This window comes from Etheostoma spectabile, chromosome 9 (assembly GCF_008692095.1).
Source record: "Etheostoma spectabile isolate EspeVRDwgs_2016 chromosome 9, UIUC_Espe_1.0, whole genome shotgun sequence".
Lineage (NCBI taxonomy): Eukaryota > Metazoa > Chordata > Actinopteri > Perciformes > Percidae > Etheostoma > Etheostoma spectabile.
This window is the reverse complement of record NC_045741.1, coordinates 35,877,709-35,905,568: the sequence shown is the minus strand read 5'-3', so window position 1 is coordinate 35,905,568 and position 27,860 is coordinate 35,877,709. Positions and strand designations below refer to the sequence as shown.

The window sequence follows — 27,860 nt, the reverse complement described above, 5'->3', positions numbered from 1 at the left end:
CAGTGTGTGTGTGTGTGTGTGTGGTGTGTGGTGTGTGTGTGTGTGTGTGTGTATCCAAGTTCCTCAGCCATGGAGCAACTTCCCCGGATGTTTTTTTCACATTGTTGTTTTTTCCCATGGCTGTTGATTTACCTGAGAAAACAGGATGTAAAGTCTGACTACATACTGCAGCTTCTGACTGTAGGAAGCAACTTTCTTCACACTTTGTATATTATCAACCGCTGAATTGACATCTAACATCTTCAGTGTGTGTGTGTTTGTGTGTGTGTGTTTGTGTGTGTATATGTGTGTGTGTGTGTGTAGGAGCACTGCTTGGTCCCAGATAATCCTCTCCCCTCAGCAACTGCAGTGTTTTACACATGACTGGTTGTTATACCCTGAGCTTGATGAAACACACACACACACACACACACACACGCTTCATAATTGTTACACATTCATTATGGTTTCACCTTTGCCCTGCTGTCAGAAATGTCACCAAACCATACTGCTTAACAGAGAGCTGAATCAGTAACTTTATGAAGCCATCTGCACAGATAAACCTTAAACGGGGTGTTAAGTTACTGTAACACAAACACAAAGTCAGTGTATTTTAAAACACAGGATATGTGACAATATATTATATTTTATACTGACAAATTTGAAAAGAGGGAAGTGATTGATAGGGACTTTGGCAGCAACGACAATTACTCAAAACACCGAGAATAAGATTTGCATTCTGTTGAAGTTTCAATGAGTGCAGTTAGGATTCAGCACTTCATAAAAGAAGGCAAAGTCCATCTATCATTGAAATATTGGCTATTGTTGGTAGTTCTAGACCCTCGTCCATAACATCCTCCTCTCTATAACAGCTTTCCTGCCTTTCTTTCCTTTTCTTCACATTCTTCCACAGTCAAGCTCTCCTTAGTCAGGGTAGATTTTTAATTAGTGGGCTGGGCCACCGAGTTATAATCCCTCCCCTTTGGCTGGGATGAATGTAGGGGGAGAAAGAGAGAGAGACAATCCGAAAGAGAGAGAGACAATAGATTTAAATCATTCATGTGGTTGAGAGCTGTTGGTAAGTCAAGTTCCGGCATGCAGACAGAGGAAGATAAAAAAAAACAGAAGAGGGGAAGATAGGAACTTGTGGGGGGGAGACAGAAGAGAAACAAGACGGGGGAAGACTGAGGTGGACAACTTGGGAGGAGAGTTATCATTGGTGACACCTCTGAGCTGAGGACAAGTCGAGTCTACAAGCCGACTGAGAAGAGCGAGGAGGTGAGCCAAACATCTGACAATCAAGAATTAAAGGAGCCCCTGAATCAGAACCTTAATCTGTCAACCCTTTAAAACTCCGCTCCAGATCTCTATTGATTCCACGGAAGAAGTCTCCATTGACTCTGCCATCCAGACTGGAGTATGCCCTGCCATCCCTGTCGACCCTGCCGCTGATCCAGGCTGTCAGCATGATCTCCCACTACCCTCTGGCCACCCTGATGCCCTGGCAGGGGCCCAACCACCACTACCCAGACCTGGACTGCACCTTACTGCCAGAGGGGGAAGGAGGTGTCACCCTTCAGAGGTACCAGCCTCGCTTCCCAGAGAGCAGCCCCCGCCACTGGTCAGTACATCGCAAACTAATCTGCTTTTTTATTTATTTCTGGGAAGCCCAGGGTACTTCCAGTCTTCTGAAACAATCTGGCTATGTTAGCCTTTGCCTGCATGACCTTCCTGTGCCTTCTGTTGTTTGGAGTGGGTTTGTTTAGTGTCAAATGTCAGTTCTGATAGATTCAAGGATGGAATGGGTGAGTGAAGTGGAAAGTGTTCGGAGCAGTAAAAGGATATGATTAAGAATAAAAAAACAATTCACTGAGAAAGACGCTTGGAATTATAAACATTTAAAGATGTGCAGTGAGGGACAGAGAGATTGGCAGTGTGTGGGACTCCTCCAAGGTCTGTTTTATCAGTTCATTTATTGGCTGTTTTATCAGTTCATTTATTTACATTCGCATATCTTAACTGATGATCCAATTACTGAAGGGGGTGTGCAAAAATAGTACATGTAAATGCCAAGTGCAGGATCTTAGTCACCAAATGGAGCTAGTCATTAAATTTTTAGTTATTTGCAATTCAGTTTCATTTATAGTATCAAATCATAAAAATTATCTCAAGACACTTTACAAATTGAGTAGTTCTAGACCACCTTCTATGATTTACAGCGAGTGCTGTGTTTGCGTTACTGGCAAGAATGGCAATAATTGATGATTCTTTATGAGATATTGTGTAAGTGGCTGATATGAGTCAGTGATGCTGTGCTGAACAGGGAAGAGGCTGGTGACTAACAGTAGTGTTGTAAGGCCCTGACCTTTGGACAGAGAAGGGTCTCACGCACATGCACAAACGTAACCCACACAGGAGCGCTCACGTGCACATCCTTTTCTTCTTTTGTTTTTCCTTTCTCTCCATCAGTGATCCAGGGAAAGTGTCTGTTGTCTCCTTCTGTTCTCATCTTCCAATAATGAGTAACTGTTCAGTGTCAACAAGAGCACCTCGGACCCCGGTGTGTGTGTGTGTGTGTGTGTGTGTGTGTGTGTGTGTGTGTTGTGTGTGTGTGTGTGTGTGTGTGTGTGTGTGCGCGCAAGCAGGGTTGTTGTACTGTCAGTACATAAAAGGCCCTGGCTGCAGCACACTCACAGGAGTTTAATGTTAATATAAATAATCTGTTAATCTGATGATATTTTTGTTTTTACATCAGTGCTAATGCTCCTTAACAAGGATTAAGTAAGAAGACAAAATTAAGAAATGCATTTTTGAGTTTATTGTGTGTGTTGTGTTCCTATGGTAACCAGCAGAGAGCAGTGTGGAGTTGTGAAAATGGGAACTGAAATAAAAGCTCAGCTACAGAATGTGTGGTGTGTTATCATCTGAAAGAAAGGTTTAATAGGAAAATGTTTCTAATTTGTATAAATTGTGACATTATGCCATAATTTAGCATCCAATAAATTAATGAAGTACATTTACTCCAGTACTGCATTGAAGTAAGATTTTAAAACTCTTACTTATACTTTACTTGCGAATTTCCATTTTATATTACCTTTTACTTCTACTTTACCATATTTCTGAGATATTGTACTTTATACTCCTCTACATTTAAGTGACACCTATAGCTGGTTTCTTTTCAACTTACACACAAAACGTTGGTTCAGCCTCTAAAATATATATAAAATATAATGCATGTGATGCATTTTTGTTATAAATTAAATGAGCCTATATATAAATTAGTTGCACCTCAACAATAAAATGATGCTTGCACAATAGTGCGTTTGTAAAAAATAATCAAATAACACAACACTGACTGTAATTTTACTTTTCATTGTGATATTGTACTTTTACTGTACTTTGAAAGTTTTGGGATACATCTTCTCCCAATATGTTTTTTTTGAAGATTCTACTCAGTTATACAATATTTACTATTGCGTCCAATAGAGACGTCTCCTTGCGTGGGCCACTGTTTGTGTGAGAAACAGAGCAAGAGAGGATTTGTTTGTGTTGACCCAGACTAAGGGGATCTTGTGTGTGTGTGTGTGTGTGTGTGTGTGTGTGTGTGTGTGTGTGTGTGTGTGTGTGTGTGTGTGTTGTCAGAGTTTGGAGAGCTTTACCTTCCCAGCTGTGTAAACTAATGCTGGCTTCTCTGTGACTGCCTCAGCACACTCCAACTCTAGCAGAGAACAAAAGAAAAGCAAGAAAATGGATTTCTTGAACTCATATTTTACTCAACAATGAAACTAATTCTTCTGAATTTAAAAATCAATGTGAGAGTGTGGTTGCAGTAAATAGAAAATGAATAGATTCGTGTTATGGCTGTTTTCTATGCTCCATCCCTCATATCCATCACTATTAAAGGGTTTGGCATCAGTCAGTGATGACCCACCAAACTGGGGTAAAGGGCAGTGAAGTGAAGTGATTGAGGTCTTCTAGAAAAGGCGCTCATAACAACAGAGAGAGGAAATGAAAGAAGGAGGGGGAGAGGAAGGCAGAGAGCGGAGGCCAGTTCACTGGAAGTCCATCCAGACAGCAAAAAGACAAGGCAGCGTGTTTACTCACTCTTCCTGACTATCGCGCTCCCATTCATTCCCAGCAGTCACTCAGAGAGTCATGGTCAAATGACTGATTTCTCCTCTTCAGTCACTCAGGCTAAACTTGATTTATCTGGTCTGATTGCAAAGGCATTTTAATGTTTGATGTTTTTTATCCATAGCATCCACCCATGAGTCACTGCTAAATATAAATCTACTTTAGGAGTCTCTTTGCATTTTTGTGTGGTGAGGAATTGTGTCATGTTGAGCCAGAGTGAAGGTTTGAATCATGACCGCAACACAGCTTCTGTCTCAGGAGAGGCTACGTGATGCCGCAGCAGTGTTTTCTCTTTGGTGCTGAGCTGTCGGTGATTGAAAGAGGACTCCACGGGTGTGTTTGCGAGTGGTGGAAGACGTGTTAGCGTAGTGGTGAGAGATTCTTTTTTGTAGGTGGCCGCAAGCCATAAAGGATTACTGGCTTAATGCTAAACAAAGTATTTTATTAGTTTTGTTAACGTTTTGTTGTTGTTGTGAAATCTTCCTGTAATCTAAAAAAAGTAACTAGTTTTGACACAAGATCAACATTTCCCTCTGAAACGTAGTACAGTATAGAAGTATAAAGTCAAGTACAAGGTATATTTTAGCATAACATAAAACATATGCATCAAAATTGTTATTGCTATTAAATACAGTGTGTGTGTGTGTGTGTGTGTGTGTGTGTGTGTGTGTGTGTGTGTGTGTATCCAAGTTCCTCAGCCATGGAGCAACTTCCCCGGATGTTTTTTTCACATTGTTGTTTTTCCCATGGCTGTTGATTTACCTGAGAAAACAGGATGTAAAGTCTGACTACATACTGCAGCTTCTGACTGTAGGAAGCAACTTTCTTCACACTTTGTATATTATCAACCGCTGAATTGACATCTAACATCTTCAGTGTGTGTGTGTTTGTGTGTGTGTGTTTGTGTGTGTATATGTGTGTGTGTGTGTGTAGGAGCACTGCTTGGTCCCAGATAATCCTCTCCCCTCAGCAACTGCAGTGTTTTACACATGACTGGTTGTTATACCCTGAGCTTGATGAAACACACACACACACACACACACACGCTTCATAATTGTTACACATTCATTATGGTTTCACCTTTGCCCTGCTGTCAGAAATGTCACCAAACCATACTGCTTAACAGAGAGCTGAATCAGTAACTTTATGAAGCCATCTGCACAGATAAACCTTAAACGGGGTGTTAAGTTACTGTAACACAAACACAAAGTCAGTGTATTTTAAAACACAGGATATGTGACAAATATATTATATTTTATACTGACAAATTTGAAAAGAGGGAAGTGATTTGATAGGGACTTTTGGCAGCAACGACAATTACTCAAAACACCGAGAATAAGATTTGCATTCTGTTTGAAGTTTCAATGAGTGCAGTTAGGATTCAGCACTTCATAAAAGAAGGCAAAGTCCATCTATCATTGAAAATATTGGCTATTGTTGGTAGTTCTTAGACCCTCGTCCATAACATCCTCCTCTCTATAACAGCTTTCCTGCCTTTCTTTCCTTTTCTTCACATTCTTCCACAGTCAAGCTCTCCTTAGTCAGAGGGTAGATTTTTAATTAGTGGGCTGGGCCACCGAGTTATAATCCCTCCCCTTTTGGCTGGGATGAATGTAGGGGGAGAAAGAGAGAGAGACAATCCGAAAGAGAGAGAGACAATAGATTTAAATCATTCATGTGGTTGAGAGCTGTTGGTAAGTCAAGTTCCAGGCATGCAGACAGAGGAAGATAAAAAAAAACAGAAGAGGGGAAGATAGGAACTTGTGGTGGGGGAGACAGAAGAGAAACAAGACGGGGGAAGACTGAGGTGGACAACTTGGGAGGAGAGTTATCATTGGTGACACCTCTGAGCTGAGGACAAGTCGAGTCTACAAGCCGACTGAGAAGAGCGGAGGAGGTGAGCCAAACATCTGACAATCAAGAATTAAAGGAGCCCCTGAATCAGAACCTTAATCTGTCAACCCTTTAAAACTCCCGCTCCAGATCTCTATTGATTCCACGGAAGAAGTCTCCATTGACTCTGCCATCCAGACTGGAGTATGCCCTGCCATCCCTGTCGACCCTGCCGCTGATCCAGGCTGTCAGCATGATCTCCCACTACCCTCTGGCCACCCTGATGCCCTGGCAGGGGCCCAACCACCACTACCCAGACCTGGACTGCACCTTACTGCCAGAGGGGGAAGGAGGTGTCACCCTTCAGAGGTACCAGCCTCGCTTCCCAGAGAGCAGCCCCCGCCACTGGGTCAGTACATCGCAAACTAATCTGCTTTTTTATTTATTTCTGGGAAGCCCAGGGTACTTCCAGTCTTCTGAAACAATCTGGCATATGTTAGCCTTTGCCTGCATGACCTTCCTGTGCCTTCTGTTGTTTGGAGTGGGTTTGTTTAGTGTCAAATGTCAGTTCTGATAGATTCAAGGATGGGAATGGGGAGTGAAGTGGAAAGTGTTCGGAGCAGTAAAAGGAATATGATTAAGAATAAAAAAAACAATTCACTGAGAAAAGACGCTTGGAATTATAAACATTTAAAGATGTGCAGTGAGGGACAGAGAGATTGGCAGTGTGTGGGACTCCTCCAAGGTCTGTTTGTTGGATAACTGTGGTGATAGTGTGTGTTCTGATGTGAACATGAGAGAAACAAAGGCGAGTACATATAGCAACAGATCTGCAGCTTTTCTGCACTCAGCACTTCTGGTGGTAACATGGACAACTAACTGCTGGTGGCACAAACCGTGGTATACGCTTCCTACATAAAACAGATAATAATACAGTGTATGGTACAGTAAGTGAGGGTCAAATCAAAATTAAGTGATTGGTTTGCCATTTCTCTCAATGTATTGCATTTCGGTTCTTCTGTTTGACCTCGACTTACTGAACTTTTATGCAATGAGTCGACTGATCATAATACAATAACGCAAACTAGACAGTAACCTTTAGTGGCACAGATGGGAGGACAGCTGACCTCTTGTGCAAAGCAGTAATTCCCTGTAACTACTGCATATTGGTCACTGTGTGTGCGTGTGTGTGCGTGTATATGTGCACAATTTCGCTGACTGGTCACAGAGTTCACAGTAGAGGAATTACTCACTTTACTTCAGAACCCAAACACCATAATGACTTTAATATGTGTCAGCCGTTAGTAGAGCATGATAAAAATGTGGCTTACATTACACTTCATGTCAACGTACATGCATTCATGTTTATTTTCCTCTATCTAATTTGTGTGTGAGGTTGCAGATTCCCCAAAGCAGCGTGATTAACAGAAAACGACCTGCAGCGACAGCTTATTCCTGCTTAGTTGTGGCCTAATCATTTGCATGTGCGCACATGTGGTATTGGGGCTAAAGTGAAAATATTTTTGGTTTTTACATCTGGCATGTTGAGATTTAGTCAGTACAGACACTGAGGTCAGAAAAATAGCTCACTGAAGTGTCCCTGAACAAGACACTGAACCCCACCTGCTCCAGTACGGATATCCTGTGACAGCAACAAAGAAAAGTTGAACCCCAAAACCCAATTATGAAAATAATGTATGTTTTGATTCTATTCGTTGGGAGAGCGTCCTCTGCATCTGATACCCTGGCTGACATGTCCTTGTGATTCACAGCATCGTTTCAAGGGGTAAGACGACTGGAGGTTAGCATGCAGACGCTGACACTCTCTGGATGCTGTGAGGCTCGGCTTGCATCGCTCTGTGTCAAAAACTCCTCCCCGTGACTGTTTTTGCAGCATTGAGTTGTGATTGCCCTCACAGCTTTAGGCTGGGGACAATAAGGGCAATTATATAGAGTGGTAAATACCCTCAATAAAGTTATATAAGAATAAACAAAACCATCAGGGGGTTATTATACAAGACCAAGTGTAGCTAGTACATCCTTTCTTGTGATAAAAAGCCATAATTGCACAACCTCTCAACGTGTTATTTCATCAGTCTAACAGTTGCTGGCTCCCGCTGGCTTGGAGGAGACCTTACCTTTACTGCTGTCAGGTGTTCCTCAGTCCCCGTCAGTCAACTAGTTGCCTACCTGCATAAGGTTATGAAACCATGTCAGTCATATAAGGCAGTGATTGGACTTATACCCTCCTTGTAATCACCCTGCTGTGCATTTACAGGCAGCTGTCAGGTCCACAGTTCAGGTCAGAGATGAGGGAGGAGTGCTGAGGTGTCAATCTCTGTCAGCAGTGTGACTCCCGCATGAACACACACCATCGTTCAGGGTTAACAGGTAGATTAAGCAACTGAAATTAATGATAATGAATCACAAAGTATAAACTGAGAAAATAAAAATGCATCTTTTCAATATAACTTTTCGGATGGTGCAAGATGGTGTCACATGTAGGAATAACAAAGGACTTGACCGGGTTTAAACCCAGTTGCACAGAAGTGAGAGTGTTAACGAATGCACACATGTCAGTGGGTTATCACAGGACATTTTACTGCTCTACACTGCATTTTGGAAGTGTTCTTTTATACTCGTCTCACTTCATCAGTGATAAGGCAATGTAATTAAGCCGATAAAAACTCCAATAGAGGGAATATTAGCTGCTAACTCACACCCCTTTGGCTGACAATAACCAGCAGGGTTGTTGAATAACCTCAGAGAGCCATTTGCTGGAAATGCAGAAGTGATTTTATAAAAGGAAAACAGGGACAAAGGAAGGGGGGGGGGCAGAGAATTTCGATGATGGCTTGTTTTCCATTGAAAAAAGTAAGAAAGCTGAGTTAGCACTCCTCCTTCCTCTTCACTTTTTGAACAGAGAAGTGCACGTTTCGTGCTGATGCTCAGTGACGTCTCAGTGTTTCCTAAAGTTTTGATCCTCGCTCGTCATTTGTTTCGAGGATTGCTCTGAGTGATTCATTCATCCGGCTAAGACTAGTTCTGTAGCTTCTGACCTGCTAATTTCCTGTAAATTAATATAAAACCGTATGGGTTTCAGTGGTACAATTCTTTAATGTTTATAAAATATCTATGCATTTTACACAATTTTATGTGGCACAGCTGGGAAAGCACCATTCAGGGAAAAAGAAAAGAACTTGGCTTTATTGATTAACCCAGTAAGCACTGACAATACAAGACACAAGTAGAGGGCCGATAATGTACTTGAGTCCTTTCTTTTTGTTTCAAATTGCACAATTCACAAACTACCACAGTTCTCTTTTCTCCAAACCCAGGTTTCCATCATTCCCTTTCATTCAGTCCGCCACTTAAGATGGTGTTTACACACTTTGGTGACCCCCAGCGTGCAGGGTGTCTACTGGCCTGCAGCTCTGTAGAGGCACATATTGTGATCTTCGGCCTAATTAGATCACATAATAGGACTGATGTAAAAAAGTCAATACTGCTGGCATTGTCCCTGTCACCCGAGCGTCCATCCTAGAGTAACAACACCACAGGAACAGCTCGCTTAACTGGGGCAGAAACTTGTATGGAGATGGGTGTGTGTGTGTGTGTTTGTGTGTGTGTGTGTGTGTGTGTGTGTGTTTTTGGGGGTGGGTTGGTAGTAGGCAGAAGTCAATATGTGCTGCAGCACCATCTTTGATTTGGTTTGTTTTATGGTTTGGCTGCTCTGTGACACACACACCAACTTTTCTACTCCTTTTCCCGCTCAGGCAGGGCTTGCAGTATTAGCCAGGACGCATGACTGGGATCAAGCTGGCACTGTGATGTGTGTATTAGCATGTGTGTGTTTCAGAGAGAGAGAGAGAGAGAGAAAGAGTTGTGTGTGTGTGTGTGTGTTGTGTGTGTGTGTGTGTGTGTGTGTGTGTGTGTGTGGGTGTGTGGTGTGTGTGTGTGTGTGTGTGGTGTGTGTATGGCAGCAGTGTGTAAAGCTGGAGGCCGCTAGTGTCCGGACGACAGTTATTAATATGAGCACTCACACATTCTGTATGTCAGCAGGTTACTAACTATAATAACTCTACTGAGGTTAAACGCGATGATAAACATATAAATACAATAACTTTAGAACAGGAAATACATCCTGTATTTGATTAAAGAAGCATACATTCGTATTATGACTTTACACAGTATTTAATCTGTCCGTGTTGTTTTGGCAGAGGAAATATCTTATATTTTGATCGTTGTTTAGGCAACAGCTGTGCTGTCAAGGCTTGTTATTGTGCTACTGCCTCTTTTGTGTGTGTTGTTGTGGACACCACTTGTGCAGTTTCATTTCCTACAACGCACATCCTTCATTTGATTTAACACTAATAGAACTACAGACCTCAGAATTAAAACAAGCAAAAAATGGAAGGATGGTTAAAACAAGTGCAATTTTTGCACATTCTGATGTGATGGATTTGCAGTCTTATGTGTAGTTTTTGTGGGTTTTGGCGAGGCAGCAGTTGTTACCAGGGTGTGACCATCTTCACTGATGCTGTGTGGTGTTTTTGTTGTATATGTGACAACTTTAGGGTAGCATGTATCTGTCGGGCAACAGATGGTCCATCTCTCATTAGCGCGGGGGGGGGTTGCAGACAGACAACCAAGCCAGTCCAGACCGATTCATGCAAGGCTTAGCAGGGCTTAGATCTAGAGGGGGGTCAGGGTTGGGGCCGCATGAAGGGGGTTGTTGTGTGTGTGTGTGTGTGTGTGTGTGTGTGTGTGTGTGTGTGTGTGTGTGTGTGTGTTTGTTCTGGGAATTTATTGTAACTCTCCTAAATGCTGAGACACCTCAAAGTACCTTAACTACCAGCATACCATCTGAGTCATAATAGCTACGGAGAGGATTACCCTCACTTTACGGCCCGACTCATCCCATGTGGAGGCTGTTATGAGAAAAATAAGTCTGTTTCACAATTTCTAATAACCGAAACATCTCTTTACATAAATATGATTTGGGTGGTTTAGTGTTAATAAAACTTTGAGGAACTTTTCCTTGAAGTGTGTCTTGGTTTGCAGGGTCAGTTTTGTTTGTGTGGAGTGTGGAGGAGGTGGATGATGAGGAGGAGGAGGAGGAAGGGTCTCTGAAGCCCTGGACTTTACTGGAAACTAATGATGTCACCCATCCAGAGAGAAAAAAAAAAGGGAGAGCTCAACAACAGCCAGGACAATAGAGCTGAGGGGAGTAGATGCATGACATAAGAGAAGGAGAGAGGCAGACAGAGCTTTAATGTGGCTGTTTGAACAAAAGGGGTTCAGTTGACCGAAGGAGAGACAGAAACAGAGACAGAGAAAAAGAAAACGCAGCTGTGTGTGCTGTGTGAGTAGACCTGACATGTCCTAATCCAACTGTATTTTCATTGTTGCTGCTTCTGGATCCACAGACACTCATCTGCGGATCTGTTGCCTCTTCAAATAACTATCACATAATCTTGTGCACTTGTTAAGTGCTTTGCCCCTGCTTCCCTGCTCTCAAATGACCCATTTAAGCTACTTTGATTGTCTCATTCATAGGTTTTATTGAGCCCACGCCATAAATCCAGCCTCTTGGGTTTTGTTACTCTGGCCTGGTCTGGCTAAAACCTCTGCTGACTCTAGATAAATACAGCGGTTTATGAACTCTGCCCTCTACTGGGCAGAATGCGTTGAAAACACAAACCCACCAACCACACACAAACATACAGTGAGACGCACTGAGTGTTTGCATACCCATGCATAATAAAAGATGAATGTTGAAACAGTACGAATGAACTGAGACATTTGGTCCAGAAATGGTAGCAGATAAAGATCCTGTCCATTTAAAATTTTACACAATGACTTTCCACTGGAGCCACAGCTGATACTCCTCTCTCTGGATGACACGATGAGTCTCCTCTGTTTACTTGTTTCCAGCAGAAAAGAAAGCAGGGCGTCTCTTTCCGGTCCGAAATATGAAATCACTCTTTTTCTGGAATAGTGCATGATGGTCCTGTTGCATCAGGCATATCTGTCAACAAGTCTGGATCCTCTCAGTTTCTGGCTGTGTGAACTCTCCCTCTCTGTCTCTGTCTCTCCCTTTCACACTCACAGCAGAGATAATGTCCTTTCAAGTTAATCTCAACTTGTCTCACATTTTCTTTGATAGATGACCTTCTTATCTTGGATGTAAACACTGAGACATTACACATGCTGCCCAGAACCACCAGCCCCACTATTGTCCTCCTGTGTGTCTGTGGTTTGGTTCTGTTTTTTCAGTTTTGTGATTCCTTATGTTTTTCGTTCTCTCCTGCTCCTTCTACTAGCTTTAAGAAATCCCTTTTTCCTCTTCTCCTCTCATCCTTTTTTTTTTTTTTAACCATGCTTCAGACCAGAGAAGCTCCCCAGCCACTCAGGTATGAGGACAGCAGGCTGGCTGGAGTCAGGAGGCGGGAGACAGGAAGTGGGAGATTTCCTGGAATGTGCGTTTTTTCCCCACAGTGGTGCAATAACAGTGCAAGTGGTGCTCCTCCTGTTTTTGTCCCCTTTCTGTCTATACTGTAGCTTCGTGTTCTGACTGTGTGGAACAGGGATAAGAGCGTAATTGGGAAGTTCAATAATAGCAGGAACCCAATGTGAAAAAAAACTCCTCAGTGTAATTTTACGTCATTAGTCTTCCAAGAGAAGGGAGCACTTGGTATGAGGATTGGCCGGTATTACAGTGGAGGCATAATATGTGCAATATTTGATAAATATTAGAACATGAAGACACAGATTATTGTACTTAACTTGAGTATTCTACACTACTGCATTCTTCTTCTTCAGAGGAATATTTCCGCTACATTTATTTAACAGATACTGTACTATAGTTTCTGAGTTACTTTGTACAGATACAGATACAAGAACTTGGTCTGAGTTATTGAAATAACTTTATAAACACCCGTGTCATTTTATGTCAACTTTGGCATTCATAAAGACTTGATGAGACTAGCAGCTTGAATTGTCTGGCACCACAAAGTGATGATAAGACTCCGGGAAGTTACCGCTTCTGTTCAATAAATAGTTCATGATGTAACTCTGTAAAACCACAGCTTGTCACTTTCACATTTTGGTTTTTGGACAGATTGAGCAAATAAGTGTTAATTATAGGGAGCTTAAGAGGGGCTGGTAGGTGGATTTTGTTACCTTTGGAGCCAGGCTAGCTGGTTCCCCCTGTTTCCAGTCTTTATGATAGGCTAAGCTAAGCTAACCGCCTGCTAGCTCCAACTTCATATTTAGTGTACAAAGTGGTATCTACCTTCTCATCTAACTCTTGACATGAAATTGTATAAGTGTATTTCCCAACATGTTCCCAACTCTTTCTTTAACTTGTCCTCAAGGACTTGAGACTTTATTTGGACCAAAATACCTAAAAACACCACTGACATTTACTGAAAAGTAGCCACCTATTCCTCAAGCTATAACAGGCCTTAGAATCTTTTCTGATGCAGCCCATTAAGATGATAATATGAGTACGCATTAATGGACCTGGACTCCAGCAAAAGAGAAGAAATGTCTCATTTTTATCTCATGTTTAAAGATGTGCGCACTGATGTGCTCATCCATCAGTTGGCAGCTGTCACCTTTGTCTAATGTGTTGTTTGCGCTGAGATGTGACATCATTCCAACTATGAGACCAACACTACAATCCCCCTGGGGCTAAGCTGGAGGTCGTGTGGGGTTGCAACCTTCCCACTGCCCCTCTGGGCTTCCCAGAGACCCAAGTGTACACCAGGGCAGCTCGGCCTGGGAACTGGAGCCCGGCCAGATATGCAGCCTGATGAACAGTCAACGAGAAAGAAAACCTGATAAAACATGTGATTACCACACACAGAGATACACTGACGGAGATGTACATTGGGCTTCCCTGGCCTTTTAGTGCCCTGCAAGCATCGATGCCAAATGTGAGGACCTTGTGTGTGTGGGTGAACCCTGCTTCATGGCATGGTGTGTGACAGCCAGTGACGCTGTGTGTGACGTTGGGGTTGCGTGTTGGTGTTATGGGAGCCAGAAACATCACGTACATACACACACACACATTGTAAAAAGGGACCACAGTAGTTCTTGCCATCTCACCCACTGAGCCAGATGACAATAAGCATCATAACGTTCCCAATGTCTCCTGACTCCGGATCAGTAGTTTAATTATTTCATCAGCCGACTAAATGGACCTGCAAATGTATGAACCACTGCTTGCTCACATTTGATATATGTTCACGATACCACTTTGCACAAAAAGACCACTCACAAAGTCAACGCTTGATTCATATCTTCCTGTTTATTCACACAAGTGGGCTTTTTGAGTACGTGTGCAAGCCCATTCACAGTGGAACAGTGTGGTCATTCTCACACTCAGCCTATTCTGCTCTCCTGTCACTGACAATGCACAGTACTGGTGACTGCATCTACGACCTTCCTTGCATTGTCCCACGCTGGGGCCGTGAGGCGGCAGCTGCCTTACTCACAAGACAGCTACTCAATTCATCCACTCATCTGAAATCTGTATGTTAACATCACAGTAATATGTTACTGATGATAAACAGGTTGATAAACCATAGCTAGAAAACTTAAAGGTTAATGACCCAAAGAAGCCTCTGATTTGTTAAAGGGAAAGTTCACCAATTTTACACATCAAAGTCAGTTTGCAGGTGACTGGGAGCACTAATGAATTTGTGAAAAAGCTTAGTTAAGTTTAGCTAGCAGCACTTAAATGTTAAAAACAATGTTTTAAGTTCCAGTATGCTGAACTCTATTTACTGATTTAGGGGGAAAGACAAGCACATATTGACACTATTGTTGGAAACTGAAATATAAACAATGAACAACGAGAAAAATTTGCCTGGATTGATGATAATAAATGGCCGAACATATGCACATGCACTTCTCCTACAGGAGAATTGTACAAAGTGGATGGGTGAGGGTGGCAAAAGAAATTTACAGTGGGGATCACAGAAGAAAAAATGGAGAAGGGACCTTGAACTTGAACTTAACAGATACACAGTGTACATAATAGGGTTGGAAGCCTTCCTGGTCAGATATTAACTATTTGGATAAGACCTCCAGCCCGCACCACATCTCTGCTTGAGTTCTGCTTGACACCTGCATCTCTGATCAAACTTTCAGCGGTTGAATTGCATTGTGAGCAATGCAGGAGCCAGGTTTTGTTTTTCATTGATTTTTTGTCATTATTAACAAGCTAAACAAACCAAACACAACATAACCCAAATAAAAGAAGTGTGCAAATAACAACACAAGACGTATCATAAGGACCTATGTTGACTTGGTTTTCTAACCTCCATTAACGCATTATAAAAATCAGTCATGAGTGATCTGAATTTCATAGAACTGAGATTTATGATTCCTGTGTATTGGGGCATTGCGTAAACAAAACTCACAACCCTACGTCTGAGCGCGCACATTGTTTGGTGTGATGGAGGGCGGACAGAAAGGGGGGAGGAGTTTAAAGGCTGTTGTTAGTGCAGGAGGAGGAGCAGTTTGGTCATTCAGTAGAAGAAGGAGCCTGCTGACAGACAGAAGAGCAGGATTTAGAGTTTAGAGTTGAGCCAAACTGTGTGTGGTGAGAAAGAAGACATTTCTCAGCGAGGATCTGGGATTTGAAAGGAACGCATAGTCTTCTTCTTTCCTTGGCGGATTATTCCCGAGCTCTGATGCTGTCCCCGGATCATGAGAGAAACGCTCACCATGAAATTCGCCTGGAAAAGTAAAATGGTAAAAACAAAACAGAAAAACTCTCATGCTTTTCCATCCTGTGCTTTGTTGTTGGATTTGTGGTTTTGTGAAGAGAGGGAGAGAAAGGGAGAAAAGCTGAAGGGGGGGGGGGAATGGGGGAGCTTGTAGGCTTGGGAAAGTAGCGGATAAAGGGGAGAAGAGGAGGAGGGGAACAGTTGAACATTTTATTTTGATTGTTTTGTACTGGGTCTTAAAACCAGTTTAACCTACATTGTCGGTGCGTAAAGATGTCGCGCAAACTTCGGAAACGTGGGAGAGGGGGGGATAAAATAGAAAATCCCCTGTCGACTCCGCCAGAATATGATCTCGATCCATTAACCCTCCCCTCCCTGATGGTGGATATAAAAACTTTTGTCTGAGGGCCCACAGCGAAACAGAGAGGCGACACTTGGCGAAGCCCCGGGGCCATCAGTGGCTCTCTACGGGTCCCAGCTGCGTCCAGGCGAGAATAACACAAAAGCCCACAGGTCAGCGCCAACTGTTGTTGTTATTTTGGGAGTGTTGTTTCTCACCCAGCTGAAAGACAGATTAGCACTATTTGATCTTAGATGGTGTGCTATTTGCACTCCTTAGTGTCCTCCTCGTGCACTGTTTGAGCATCTTCTTGGGAAATGATCCAAGTTAGTGCAGAGAGTAAACAACTTATCTCCTGTTTACCTGAGTACCCAGGCTCCTACTGTGCTCTCTGTAAAGGCATCCCTGACAGGCTGTGCAATGTTTCTGGCCTGTGTTCTCTGCTGAATAGAAATATCACAGTGACAGGCTGTTTTGATTCCAATTTCCATGCAACCTCGTGGAACTTTGTCTCACAATAAGCCCCAAACTTGTAGCACAAAGCGAGCAGAGCCTTTTTTAAAACCCTGCTCTGAAAAACATCTCCAGTTCTGTGGCTGACAAAAAGCAGGCTGTGTGTGCAGACTGTGAACTCAGCATCCCGGGCCGGCCAGCACAGAGACCTCCAGCTATTGTTTTGGGAGTGTGTGGACTGCATGACTCATGCACTGATGTATTTATCTGTCTCTGCGCCAGCCGTCCAGCCAGCAGCAGCCAGAGAGAGAAAGAGAGATATGCACTTACTAGGTCGCTGACCTCAAGACGAGCTGCTGAACAGGGTAGAGGATGGACATGAGGACACGTTTTGGACAAATACAGCTTGTGACATCATACAACAACACAAACATACTTACTGGTTTCATCTGCCAGAGGCGGTTAAAATCCTCCTCTCCCTTTCTCTCTCTTTGTGTTTTGTGCTTTGGGGTTTCTTTTCATTTCAGCATCACATGTTTCTGTTCAAACCCAAACACGGCTCAGTCATGGCTGAGTGCCACCGGCCGTCCATTGAGCTTGTTAATGGCGACTTTGACCCTTGACTTGTTTTCTGGCAGCCCTTCTGTTTGGGGAATAGTGTGGACATGAGTGTGTAAGAAAGTGGGGACGTGTGTGTGTGTGTGTGTGTGTGAGACTTGGCCATAATACTGTCATGTGTGGTGTTTATATTTGGCCAGTCCCTCTCTTTTGCTGTCTCTGCCTCATTTGTCTCTGTCGCGATATGTTGATGTCTCAACATATCTTGGGCTTTTTGTACACATTCTTCTCAGAGCAGGACTTTTGAATTTGATTTCATTCTGTTTTTTTAATCTACTCTGCTGTCTGTCAGGGATTTATAACCAGAGGCAGACACAGTACATATGGAGCAAGATGAGCACAAATCGATTTAGTGTTATGAGCTGATCTAAGTGGGGTTTGTGCTCTCATTTGTAATCAAGCTCTCCTGGCTTATCACCATGTTTTGTTTTATTATGTATGGGTTTGTTTGCTTATCTCCATCATGTTGAGCTCCAGTGCAGCGCTCCAGCTCTGACCTCACCTCAGACAGAAGGGGACACGGTGAAAGAGATGGATTGGGAATAAAAGAGGGAGTAAAGACAGGGAGGGAGTCCTGGCAGGCTGCAGTGGTGGGGGTTGGGGAGTTAGTCATTCTTGATGTTTTCCTGCACTTTCAGTCCTTATTTTACTAGTTTGTTTGAGTGTTGTGGTCGTGTCTCTGTGTTCTTCTCTGATGCTTCCTTCTGCTTTTCTCAGAGATGTTTTAAAAAAAAAAAAAAAAAAAATCAGTTCCTATTTTGTTCAACTACTGAAATGACAAGATAGCTCTGCAGTCTTTATTTACAGAAACTTGTTATAACTTTTCCTATCCTGAACGTATCCTGTCTTCTGGAGGCTTCCAACATTTTCCCTCTTACTCTCTCCTTGCAGAGCTCGGTGCAGGACTGGGGGGAGGAAGTCGAGGAAGGAGCCATCTACAATGTGACACTGAAGAGAGTTCAGATTCAGCAGGCCGCCAACAAGGGAGCAAGATGGCTAGGGGTGAGTAGGCCCGCCTGATGTTTCCTAGTGTGACAGAATCACAGCAGATGAAGCCTTTTCAAAGAACAAGTCAAGCTCCAAAGCCTCAGCGAAACACATTATACAAATGAAAACCTGATGCTGCTTTTTCCACTCCATTAACCTGTTAAAGTGTGAACTGCAGATTTTATACTCAAAGTGGAATGGTCTCTCCCTTGGAATGTATCAAGTGTAGATGGTTTTAGAAAAGCTATCTAGTGTGCCGACTGCTGATCATAGAAAAAGAACCTAATCTCTATTATCTAAACCAATGGTGTCTTTCAACAGTAGGGCGTCATAGCATTGTGCTCCACCAGGGCTGTTGTTTTTAACATTTGAGCTATAAATCTCCCTGTGTGGACAACACCTTTTTAGCTGCTTGCTAAAAATCAACAGTTTTACCAGACTTGGACCGTTTAGCCCAACCATGTGATTTCCTGACTTTCGCGGCTGCCAACAATACTTCTCGCTCCCCTCTACAGTACTGTTTTATAAAGAAAAAACAAAAAATAAATGCTGGTATGGCTAAAAAGGGGTATTAAAGGCTTTTCCTTGAGTTGCGCATTTTTTCAGTGCATATGAAGCATTGCTTTTTCCTCCACTGTGTTGTTTATATCAGCATAATAAGATGTTATACGGTATATTATTATACTGCGCAGAAGGGCCAATTAGAGCATTATCCCGAGTTTCTCTGGTGTGTTTTTTTTTTTTTTTCTACCGAAGGAATGCATTAACCCAGCACAACAGAAATTACTGCCTTTGTTTACAAGAAACAAATCAGGCTTTCGTGTTGTTGGTTTGTTTGTGTCACTGTTGTCTCTTTGTGCTTTTGGCGCATAAAAGAAGAAATAGATAACAACTCTGAGGCTTTAAGAGTGATGTATTGACAACGGCATGAGCTGCCAACTGTATTCCAGCTAATTAAAACAACACAGGCACTTTATACAGAGCTGTCTATTGAGTCGAGTAGAATAGAGAGTGATCCTTGTTGAGGCATCAGTATATTTACTATACACAGTCAGTTGGTGGTGAATAACGGCAATTAGTGTACAATCAGTGGGATTGTTTAGTGATGCGTATTTACTGTGTGTGTGTGTCTGTGTGTGTGTCTGTGTGTGTGTCTGTGTGTGTGTTAGTAGGTTAATTGTGAATTGCAAAATCCTAGCCTGTGTTTGGGACTGTACAGCGGGTCACCTCACGGAGATGAATAATGGTATTTCTTGTTGTACGGAGTTATCAGAGGGGAGTGGTGGGAGAACTTGGCTGTGCTGCTGTCCTCCTCTCTATCTGGAGGGACGGTGGAGGAGGGGTCTGCTGTGATTAGAAGCAGATTGGAGCGTTTCCTGTTGTAGTATGCTAACTTCACCAAGGTCTCTTTTCTCTCCGTGTCTGTGCCACCTCCTCTTCTGCTCTCTCCCTGCCTGTTTTGTAACCGCGGAGTCTATTTCCCTGTGGACACAATGGTCGGACACATCTGGAGAAATCAGAATTAAATATAGGTTATGGTTCTCCTTACCGTTTCCTCCATCTTTGTTTTGTAATGAATTGTTTCACTACTAATTGGAGGAGACGATGCAGGAACATTTTCTGTGTGAACAGACAATAAGTCTTATCTTATTTTTAATCTTAACTGACAAATTATTTTATGTTCCATTTTGGAGATGACAAGTTAATCTGTGATGCACTCAAAGCCAAACAAAGCAGATAAAAGCTCATTCCATCTTGTGAAGAGCTCATTGGAGGAGTAGGATCTGGTCTCAAATGCAAGTCTCCTTAAAAACCAATCCAAGGCACACTATAGGGTTTCTGAAAAAATGAAAATGCTTTTATTTTACATGGCAATATGCATTTAAAATGACCAACGTGTTGCGACCGACATAGGTTTTCATTGGGATCCATAGCAGATAAAAGCATTTGGAAGTCCCAGCCAAGTTGTTGCAGTGCATTATGGCGCTCCTCAGTTCAATTCACACTGGTTTAACAATGTAAAAATATGTGTTGTGTTGCATGTGTGTTTAGGCGGAGGGGGATCGTCTACCTCCCGGCCACACGGTGAGCCAGCTGGAGACTTGCAAAATCCGAAGTATTCGTGCTGGAACGCTGGAGCGTCTGGTGGAGACGTTATTGACAGCGTTTGGAGACAACGACCTCACCTACACCTCCATCTTCCTGTCCACCTACAGAGCCTTCGCCAGCACACAGACTGTACTGCAGCTACTGCTAGACAGGTAGGGCTCGAGGAAAGTGTTGCAAAAAATGCAAAATAATGCGTTGACTATTGAGGTTTAAGAGGTTTTGAATATCTCCTTATTTTTTTTTGTTGCAGGTATGGAAGTGTTGAGGAAAATGAGCAAGGCACAGGCAGATGCAAAGGCTCTGAAGCCAATGGAGCCATCAGAAGGTGAGATACATTTTTCTATATCAGTTCCATATGGATAGCTTTTAATAGATTTCAGCAGTATTGTTGACTTATCACACCTTTCCCTCTATCATTGCCAGCTCTCTTAACACAAACCTTTCCCTACTGTCTCCACAGTGCCTTGGCCTCTATCCTGCGTGCCTGGCTGGACCAATGTCCTGAAGACTTCCAGGAACCGCCCGATTACCCATGTCTTCACAGGCTGATGGACTACCTGCGCAAGGCCCTGCCAGGCTCGGAGGCTCTTAGACGGGCAGAGGGTCTGCTGGAGCAACTGCAGAGTCAGGCCAGCATGGAGGACACTGATGGTAAATAACGCTCTTTAAACTCTTTTTTAAAACGTTTTTCATCATAAGTGAGTATTTCTCCCGAATCAAATCGTCTGTTTTCCTGCTTTTAGTTGGTTTCCAAGGCAACAGTTCTTTCTGCCTGGGGGAAGAGGAGGAAGTAGAGATCGAGGTCCAGGAGGACTTCCTGTCGTTTGAGGCCGACCTGGTTGCGGAGCAGCTGACCTACATGGATGCTGTGAGTGGAGGGAAATGAGAGATGGAAACGTGTGTTGTGTAGCAGGGAAAGGTTAGGCAGGTTACATCCCTGCGTTGTTTCGTCAGTGTCGTCACACTAACGTCAGCCTGTTCTCCTGCTCTAGCTGCTGTTTAAAAAGGTTGTGCCCCACCACTGCCTGGGCTCCATCTGGTCTCAGAGGGATAAAAAGCACAACAAGCACAGCGCGCCCACCATTCGAGCCACCATTACGCAGTTTAATGCTGTGGCGGCCTGCGTGGTCAGCACAGTGCTGAAACACCGACAGATCAGGCCGCATGTCAGAGCGCGGGTCATCCAGCGCTGGATAGACATCGCTCAGGTTGGCAGAAACACACACAAATTAATATCTATAAACCTACAACAAAATGGGTCATGTTGTGACTTTCTTTGTGTTCCAATTGTCTCCCAACAGGAGTGTCGAATACGGAAAAACTTCTCGTCTCTGCGCGCCATTGTATCTGCGCTGCAGTCCAACCCTTTGTACAGGCTGAAAAGGGCATGGGCCTGTGTGCACAAGTAAGTCTTGGTGGAAGAATCATTTCTGAGATTTTTATTTTGGACATGTGTTTGTCCTGTACCATTAGCTAATACGAATCTGTGCTTCACACAGAGACAGCATGCAGACGTTTGAGGAACTGTCGGACATTTTCTCTGATCACAACAACTACCTGACCAGCAGAGAGCTCCTCATGAGGGTGAGTGATAACTTTAACATGTATCTAATATCTGAGGGATTTGCAAAATTATGAATTAGTCAATTATGTGTCCTCTGTATAAAGAAATCCCAGTTTGAAGTGAATTAGACAACTTCATCTGGAAGTCTTAAAAACATTCCTTTATTCACTGGTGAGATGCTGGAGGTCTGAAGCTGCTGTTTTCTTTGCTCTACAGGAAGGCACTTCAAAGTTTGCCAGTCTGGAGAGTTGTGCCAAGGAGCACCAGAAACGCACCCACAAGAGACTACTGTTGCAGAAGGAAATGGTGAGACAAAGACTGGTGCAATAGGAGCTTCTGAAACAAGTGCCAGACAAGTGGAGCGTCTTTCAAAGAGAGCTAAAACTGAGCTTTATAATTAAAAAACAACACATTCCTCTAAAGCAATGTACTGTATGATGAAGCCACATGCTTAAGCTTTGTTTACTCAGTGCACCATGTGCTGTGCTTACATTAAGCCTGTGTTGTGTTTTACAAAACCCACCCTGGCATCTGGAAATCACAGGGACCACAGTGGAAATTAGTCTCTGGTTTTATAGTCGCATCCTTTTTAAGTATTTATTTAAACCAGGTGTTTTTCTCCGCAGGGAGCCATGCAAGGAACAATACCGTACTTGGGGACCTTTCTAACCGACCTGACCATGCTGGATACAGCTCTCCCTGACATAGTAGAGGTAGGAAAAAATCCATAGCCACCTTGTGTGTGTCTGTGTGTGTGTGTCTGTGTTTGTGTCTGTGTTTCAGAGCATGTGTCTGCAAGTTTACACAATTCTGCTGATCTGAGAGTCTATCTGTGTAACTGTTGTCAGAAACCGGCGTGTAAGTTTCCATGTGTGCATGAGGAATTTTGTCGGGCCGTTTTTGGAGCGGTCCACCTAATGCTGTTTGTCTAAGCAGCCGCTGGTATTTGAGGTCCATGGTCTGACAGCGTGCTCTTTGTGTCCTCCGCAGGGTGGTCTGAACAACTTTGAAAAGAGACGCAGGGTGAGTGTAGCTGCGAGCGGCCTCCTCTGACATGATTATACCATGACAATTACCACTTGAAGAGTTTGGCTAACATGTGCCACGTGTTTGAAGCCAAACGGTACTAACGGTGATGGCTTTCTCTCTGTCTCTGCAGGAGTTTGAGGTGATTGCTCAGATCAAGATGCTCCAGTCGGCCTGCAACAGCTACTGTCTGGCTCCAGACTCGGCTTTCCTCCGCTGGTTTAAGAGCCAGGTTCTGCTCAGTGAGGAGGAGAGGTACTGCTGCTTTACTAAGAATTCAATCTTTCTTAGATGCACCGTTATCCATTAGATAACAGGCAAATTGGTGCATGGGGTCATGGTCTGTTGGACCTATTGTTCACAAACACACAATAGAAGCTACTTTCTGTCCTTTCTCCACGCCTCTCCCTGCTGTTTCTATGTTGTGTCTTCACTCCCTACTGATCTATTGTGCTTATTGCTTTTGCTCTGTTAACTGTCTTCTCATCCCTCCTTCTCTTGTCCTCACTGACTTTCTCTTTCCCTCTCACTTAGAAACCACGCTTCTTAACACCAACGGCACATGATTTGACAACTTTTTATGCTGTCTTATGTTGATTATCAGTGTTTTCTCTTGCAGCTACGCCTTGTCCTGTGAAATTGAAGGTCTCGGTGACAGCAGTCCAACCTCACCTAAACCTCGAAAAAGCATGGTGAAGAGACTCAGCCTGTGAGTACATCCGGGAAAAAAAACATGTTAATAGAACCTAATGGAGAGGGTCTAGTTTAATATGTGAAGTATAGAAAATTTTCTTTGCCTAAGATAGTCACACAGTCATATATATTCAAGCACTGACTTGTTGTGACTTTTTTTACTTTTATTGTCTAATAACTGACTTCCGCTACTTTCCAGGCTGTTTCTTGGACCAGACAATAATACAGCCAGTTCTCCAGTCAGAGAGACGCCGCGCTCGCCTCCTACTGGCAGCTCCGGGGAGAGCATGGACTCAGTGAGTGTGTCCTCCAATGACTCCAGCAGCCCGTCAGACAGTGAGGGCCTCACCCCCACCCCCACCTCCGACTCCCAGCAAAACAAGGTGGGCTACAACGCTAAATAAAATGTGATTATTTTGATCAGACTTAGGGACCGTATTAAAATGATTGGTCTGGGGAGGGGGCTGAACTTTGTTTAACTTTTTTAAAGAGCGAGGCCTTCTCCAGTGTTATCGATGCATTTTTTTTAGAACCCCACCCTGGTGAACGACTAAGAAAAACTACTAAAAATTCTAACCCCCTGTCCAAAATACCTAAAAATAAATTCTTCGTACAATGCACTTGTTACTAACAAACATTGCACATAAAAAACTACAAGTAAGATATTTCTCTGTTCTGTCTCGTAGGAATGCCATATTGATCCTTCTAGCCCTAATCAGTCTGAAAATATTTTTTTACAACATGTCTTATTAGGAAAGAATAAAATAAGAGAGAAGGCCCTCTACTGCTCTCACAAAAGTCTTGACAACCTTCCTTTTAGCAAAAAGAAAAAAATACCCTACCTTTTCTCGTCCCCCCTCACCCTTAATAATGTACATGCAGTCCCTTGGTCCCTCCCAAAATGTAATTTGAGGAGGGAAAAGGTTTATATGAAAAAAAATTATATTTATCTCTTTTGAGTCTTGCACATCTCATTTTATACCCCCCATTTTCGAGTCTTGTTTCCTCTCGCCTCAAACAGCTGCAAATGGATGATCAGAATATGGTTATGTACAATTGTAGTTTGTATAAAATTGTATAGAATTATCCTAGGATGGTTTTGTGTATCTGTATGTAACTTATGCTTATATGTTTCCTCAGCTTTCAGAATCCTCCTCTTGTAATTCACTCCACTCCATGGACACCAGCTCGTCGACAGCCAGTGTCTCCATGACTCCTGCATCTCCTTCACTCCCTGGGCCCCCCTGCACCCACAGACGCTCCATCTCCCTCACACCCCTGTCCCCCAGCTCCCCGAGTCAAAGCCCAGCCTATAACACCCAGGCCCAAGATGCATGCATCATAAGAGTCAGTCTGGAGCATGGCAACGGGAATCTCTACAAGAGCATATTGGTAAATAAATATGTGTGTTTGTGTTCCTGTTTGAGTGAGATGCCCTTGGTTTACTCACAATATATGTAAAACCCTGTATGAGTTTTTTTTTTTGTTTTTTTTTGTCCGTTCCCTAAATAGTTGACAAATCAAGACAAGACTCCGGCTGTAATTTCTAGAGCCATGGCAAAGCACAACCTGGAGGTGGAGCCAGAGGAGGGATACGAGCTGGTACAAGTCATCTCTGAGGAGAGAGGTAAAAACCATGGCTCTACTTTTCAATTTAGCCTCATTCATAATTTTTTTTTTTTTTCATGGAACCTCTGCGGTTCTTGATGGTTTTAGATGATTGTTTTCTAGACGTGTATATCTTTTTCATTATTCAGACCTACATTTCTCTCAACCAGAGGGAGCTGGCTTTATGTTGGGCTTTCCAAAAACTGAAATAAACCGTGCCTCACATTATCTGTCATTCAGTAAAATCCTGAGGTATACAGTCATATATTTACAGGAATACAGGAAGCAGAAGCTGTTGCAGCAGTTACTGTATAACAACTATTACTAAACACCCTTTGTATTTGCAATTCAGCATTTCAATTACTGTAAGTTTTTTCCACTGATCAGCCGTTTTACAAACCACAACAAGCTGTGTATTGCTGACTAAAAAGTACAATAGCAGCAACAAAAGTGGGAGCCAGAACCATACTCATAACCCCCCCACCCACATACCTTTTTATCTCCTTTCAGAACTGGTGATCCCAGATAATGCCAATGTCTTTTACGCCATGAACACTTCGGCTAACTTTGACTTCCTGCTGCGGGTGCGAGGCACAGCGAGTCGGCCAGTCCAGCTGCGAAGCCGGTGTAGCTCCACACTCCCTCGCGCCCAGCACCGCTCCAGCCTGTCGCTTCGACTCAGCAAGGTCCCACTGTGACCCTGGACCACGGGGACCCAGCAGCTTGCCCTCACATCCCTAATCCTGGATGATACAGGGCGTGGACTTGACGTGAGCTGTTGTGTTTTACATAAGGAGGCTGGAGGGAACCATGGATGAGGAGCTCTGGTGAATTCAAGAAGCAACAGATGGAGGTTTTAGGTTTTAGACTCTTTTAGAAGCCCCACTTTGACTTTAATCTTGCCAGTTGAGCCTCACCCTGAACTGTGCCATCCCTTCCTGTCCTTTGCCCAGCCCTAATTTGGAACATGGATGTGTACTGTGACTGCTGTGCCAGTGGGACTTGCCTTTTGACTAGTGATGCCTGTGACAGAGTGGAACAGTGACTCCTTGTGGCCTCTGCTCTTTACAAAAACAGGTTTTTTTGCACATGTAATGGGAGCAGACCAAACTCGACCTCCAACAGTATTCTGATATTGAATGAAATTGTTTTTGTCCTGTGATGTCTATGTAGCTGAACATGTACTTTTCTGATAATAGAAGTGTGATGAATGCAGAAAGAGAAGACGGATGGTGAAATAGAAAGGAGAAGTGGACTGAGTGTCCAATCTTGTTGCCTTTAATTGATGAATGAATGGACTTTTGATAGTATTCTGAATGATATTAATTAATTAATTAATTGATTGACAGGAGCTATGATGTCATTCTTTCTCCTAGTTGGGCATGTTTACCTGCCATGTCCGGCTCGTGCACAGTGTGCACTGTGTGTGTCCAGCCCCTCTCATATTGTGAGCTGTGTGACGAATGTTGCGTGCATTCTGATTGGTTCCATTACTTGGTTTTAACAAGTCCTTGGCAATTATTGAAATGGCCTAACCTGCCCTATCTTTAGGGTGTAGAGATGACATTTGTGTTGCGTTCTATTCCAGAAAGACATTCCCTCACATTTTTTAGAATTTTATTGAAATAAAGAATGAAGATTTTAGATTTACATTAGGACAGAGAGGAGGAATGAAGTGACTTCCTGGAATGGAAAATACCAACGTGTCTCAAACTGATGCATACTTGTACCTCTTTGCCCCTCATTATATCAACTACAGAGTTGCACTTGGCAGTTGGTCGGGAATGCCAGTGGGATGTAAAAACAGAAAAGCAAACAAGCCGCTCTGTAAGTGGTGTTCTCCCTCTTCACTAAATGAATTACTATTTTTGTTTGTAATTGTTGCTTTTTATATGTTTTTGTAACACATGTCAGGCCAGCAATGTATGAGAAATGAAGTAAATGTTAACAAATTCAGTGTCATATATTTTAAAAACAAACAAAGCCAGTACCAGATAATACTGTGATACATGTGGAAATCTTTACTGAGGGACACATCACATCATTAAACAAACGAAACACTTTTCACCCAGTAAACACTCATCTGTTCCCAACACTATCATAGTTTCACAACAACATCACCAACACTTCTCACCAGTCATAATAAAGTGTCCTTTTTTCCTTCAGTTATAATCATCTCTTACAGACCTTACAATGTCATGCCATTGTGCCAATTTGTGCAACCAGTTCATGTTTCTTGGTTGATATTTTAAATTCCCTCTGTTGTTAATGGCCCAGTTGGGCCAATCATTTGTCCCAAGCAGCACTTCACTTTAAAATGTTCTCATTAAACCCCCCTCAGTTCCTGTGTTCGTCACTGCCAAAGACTCTTCCTCTACCTGAATGAATAAATAAATTATTATCATTATTATGATGGTTGCCTTGTGTGTCTTTGATTCCCTCTCATCTTTGGAATGAATGCTCTGAATCTATTTCTAACGTAAAATTATTTTGTTGAAACGCAACTTTTGTTATGTGATGGTTTTGTTTTTTTAAAGCACATCTATCTGACTCCACAGACAACCACACTGCTATCCTGAATTAATTGACTTTACAAGAAATTTGCCCCCTCTGACTTAAACCATCAAAGTTTTTACACAAGGTGAAACTTAACAGGTTTAATAATGAATCAAGTTTTATTAAAACCTTTTTGTATGAATTATACATATCTGTTACATTCAAACCCTTACTAAATGAGTTGCTACAAAGCTAATTAAGACCATCAGCTCTCTGT

General features: G+C 42.9%; 1 protein-coding gene across 5 annotated transcripts; it reads left to right on the top strand.

Annotated features, from left to right (window-relative positions):
* On the top strand, positions 1–27,497 carry rgl1 (ral guanine nucleotide dissociation stimulator-like 1). Of its 5 annotated transcripts, none has more exons than XM_032524807.1 (19): positions 1–23; positions 15,561–15,714; positions 17,992–18,102; positions 20,140–20,348; positions 20,447–20,521; positions 20,657–20,847; positions 20,940–21,064; positions 21,189–21,404; positions 21,498–21,601; positions 21,696–21,780; positions 21,977–22,066; positions 22,387–22,473; positions 22,751–22,783; positions 22,920–23,041; positions 23,406–23,495; positions 23,679–23,862; positions 24,620–24,871; positions 24,992–25,106; positions 25,598–27,497. In XM_032524807.1, exons 2-19 carry the CDS (start codon positions 15,670–15,672, stop codon positions 25,783–25,785), a joined length of 2,322 nt encoding a protein of 773 aa, XP_032380698.1. In that variant the 5' UTR covers positions 1–23; positions 15,561–15,669; the 3' UTR covers positions 25,786–27,497. The 5 variants fall into 5 exon arrangements, with proteins under 5 accessions (XP_032380698.1, XP_032380699.1, XP_032380696.1 ...); XM_032524808.1 differs by having other exon boundaries at positions 9–23; positions 15,557–15,714; XM_032524805.1 differs by lacking the exons at positions 1–23; positions 15,561–15,714 and adding exons at positions 5,753–6,010; positions 6,097–6,355.
* Positions 27,498–27,860: the final 363 nt, after the last annotated feature.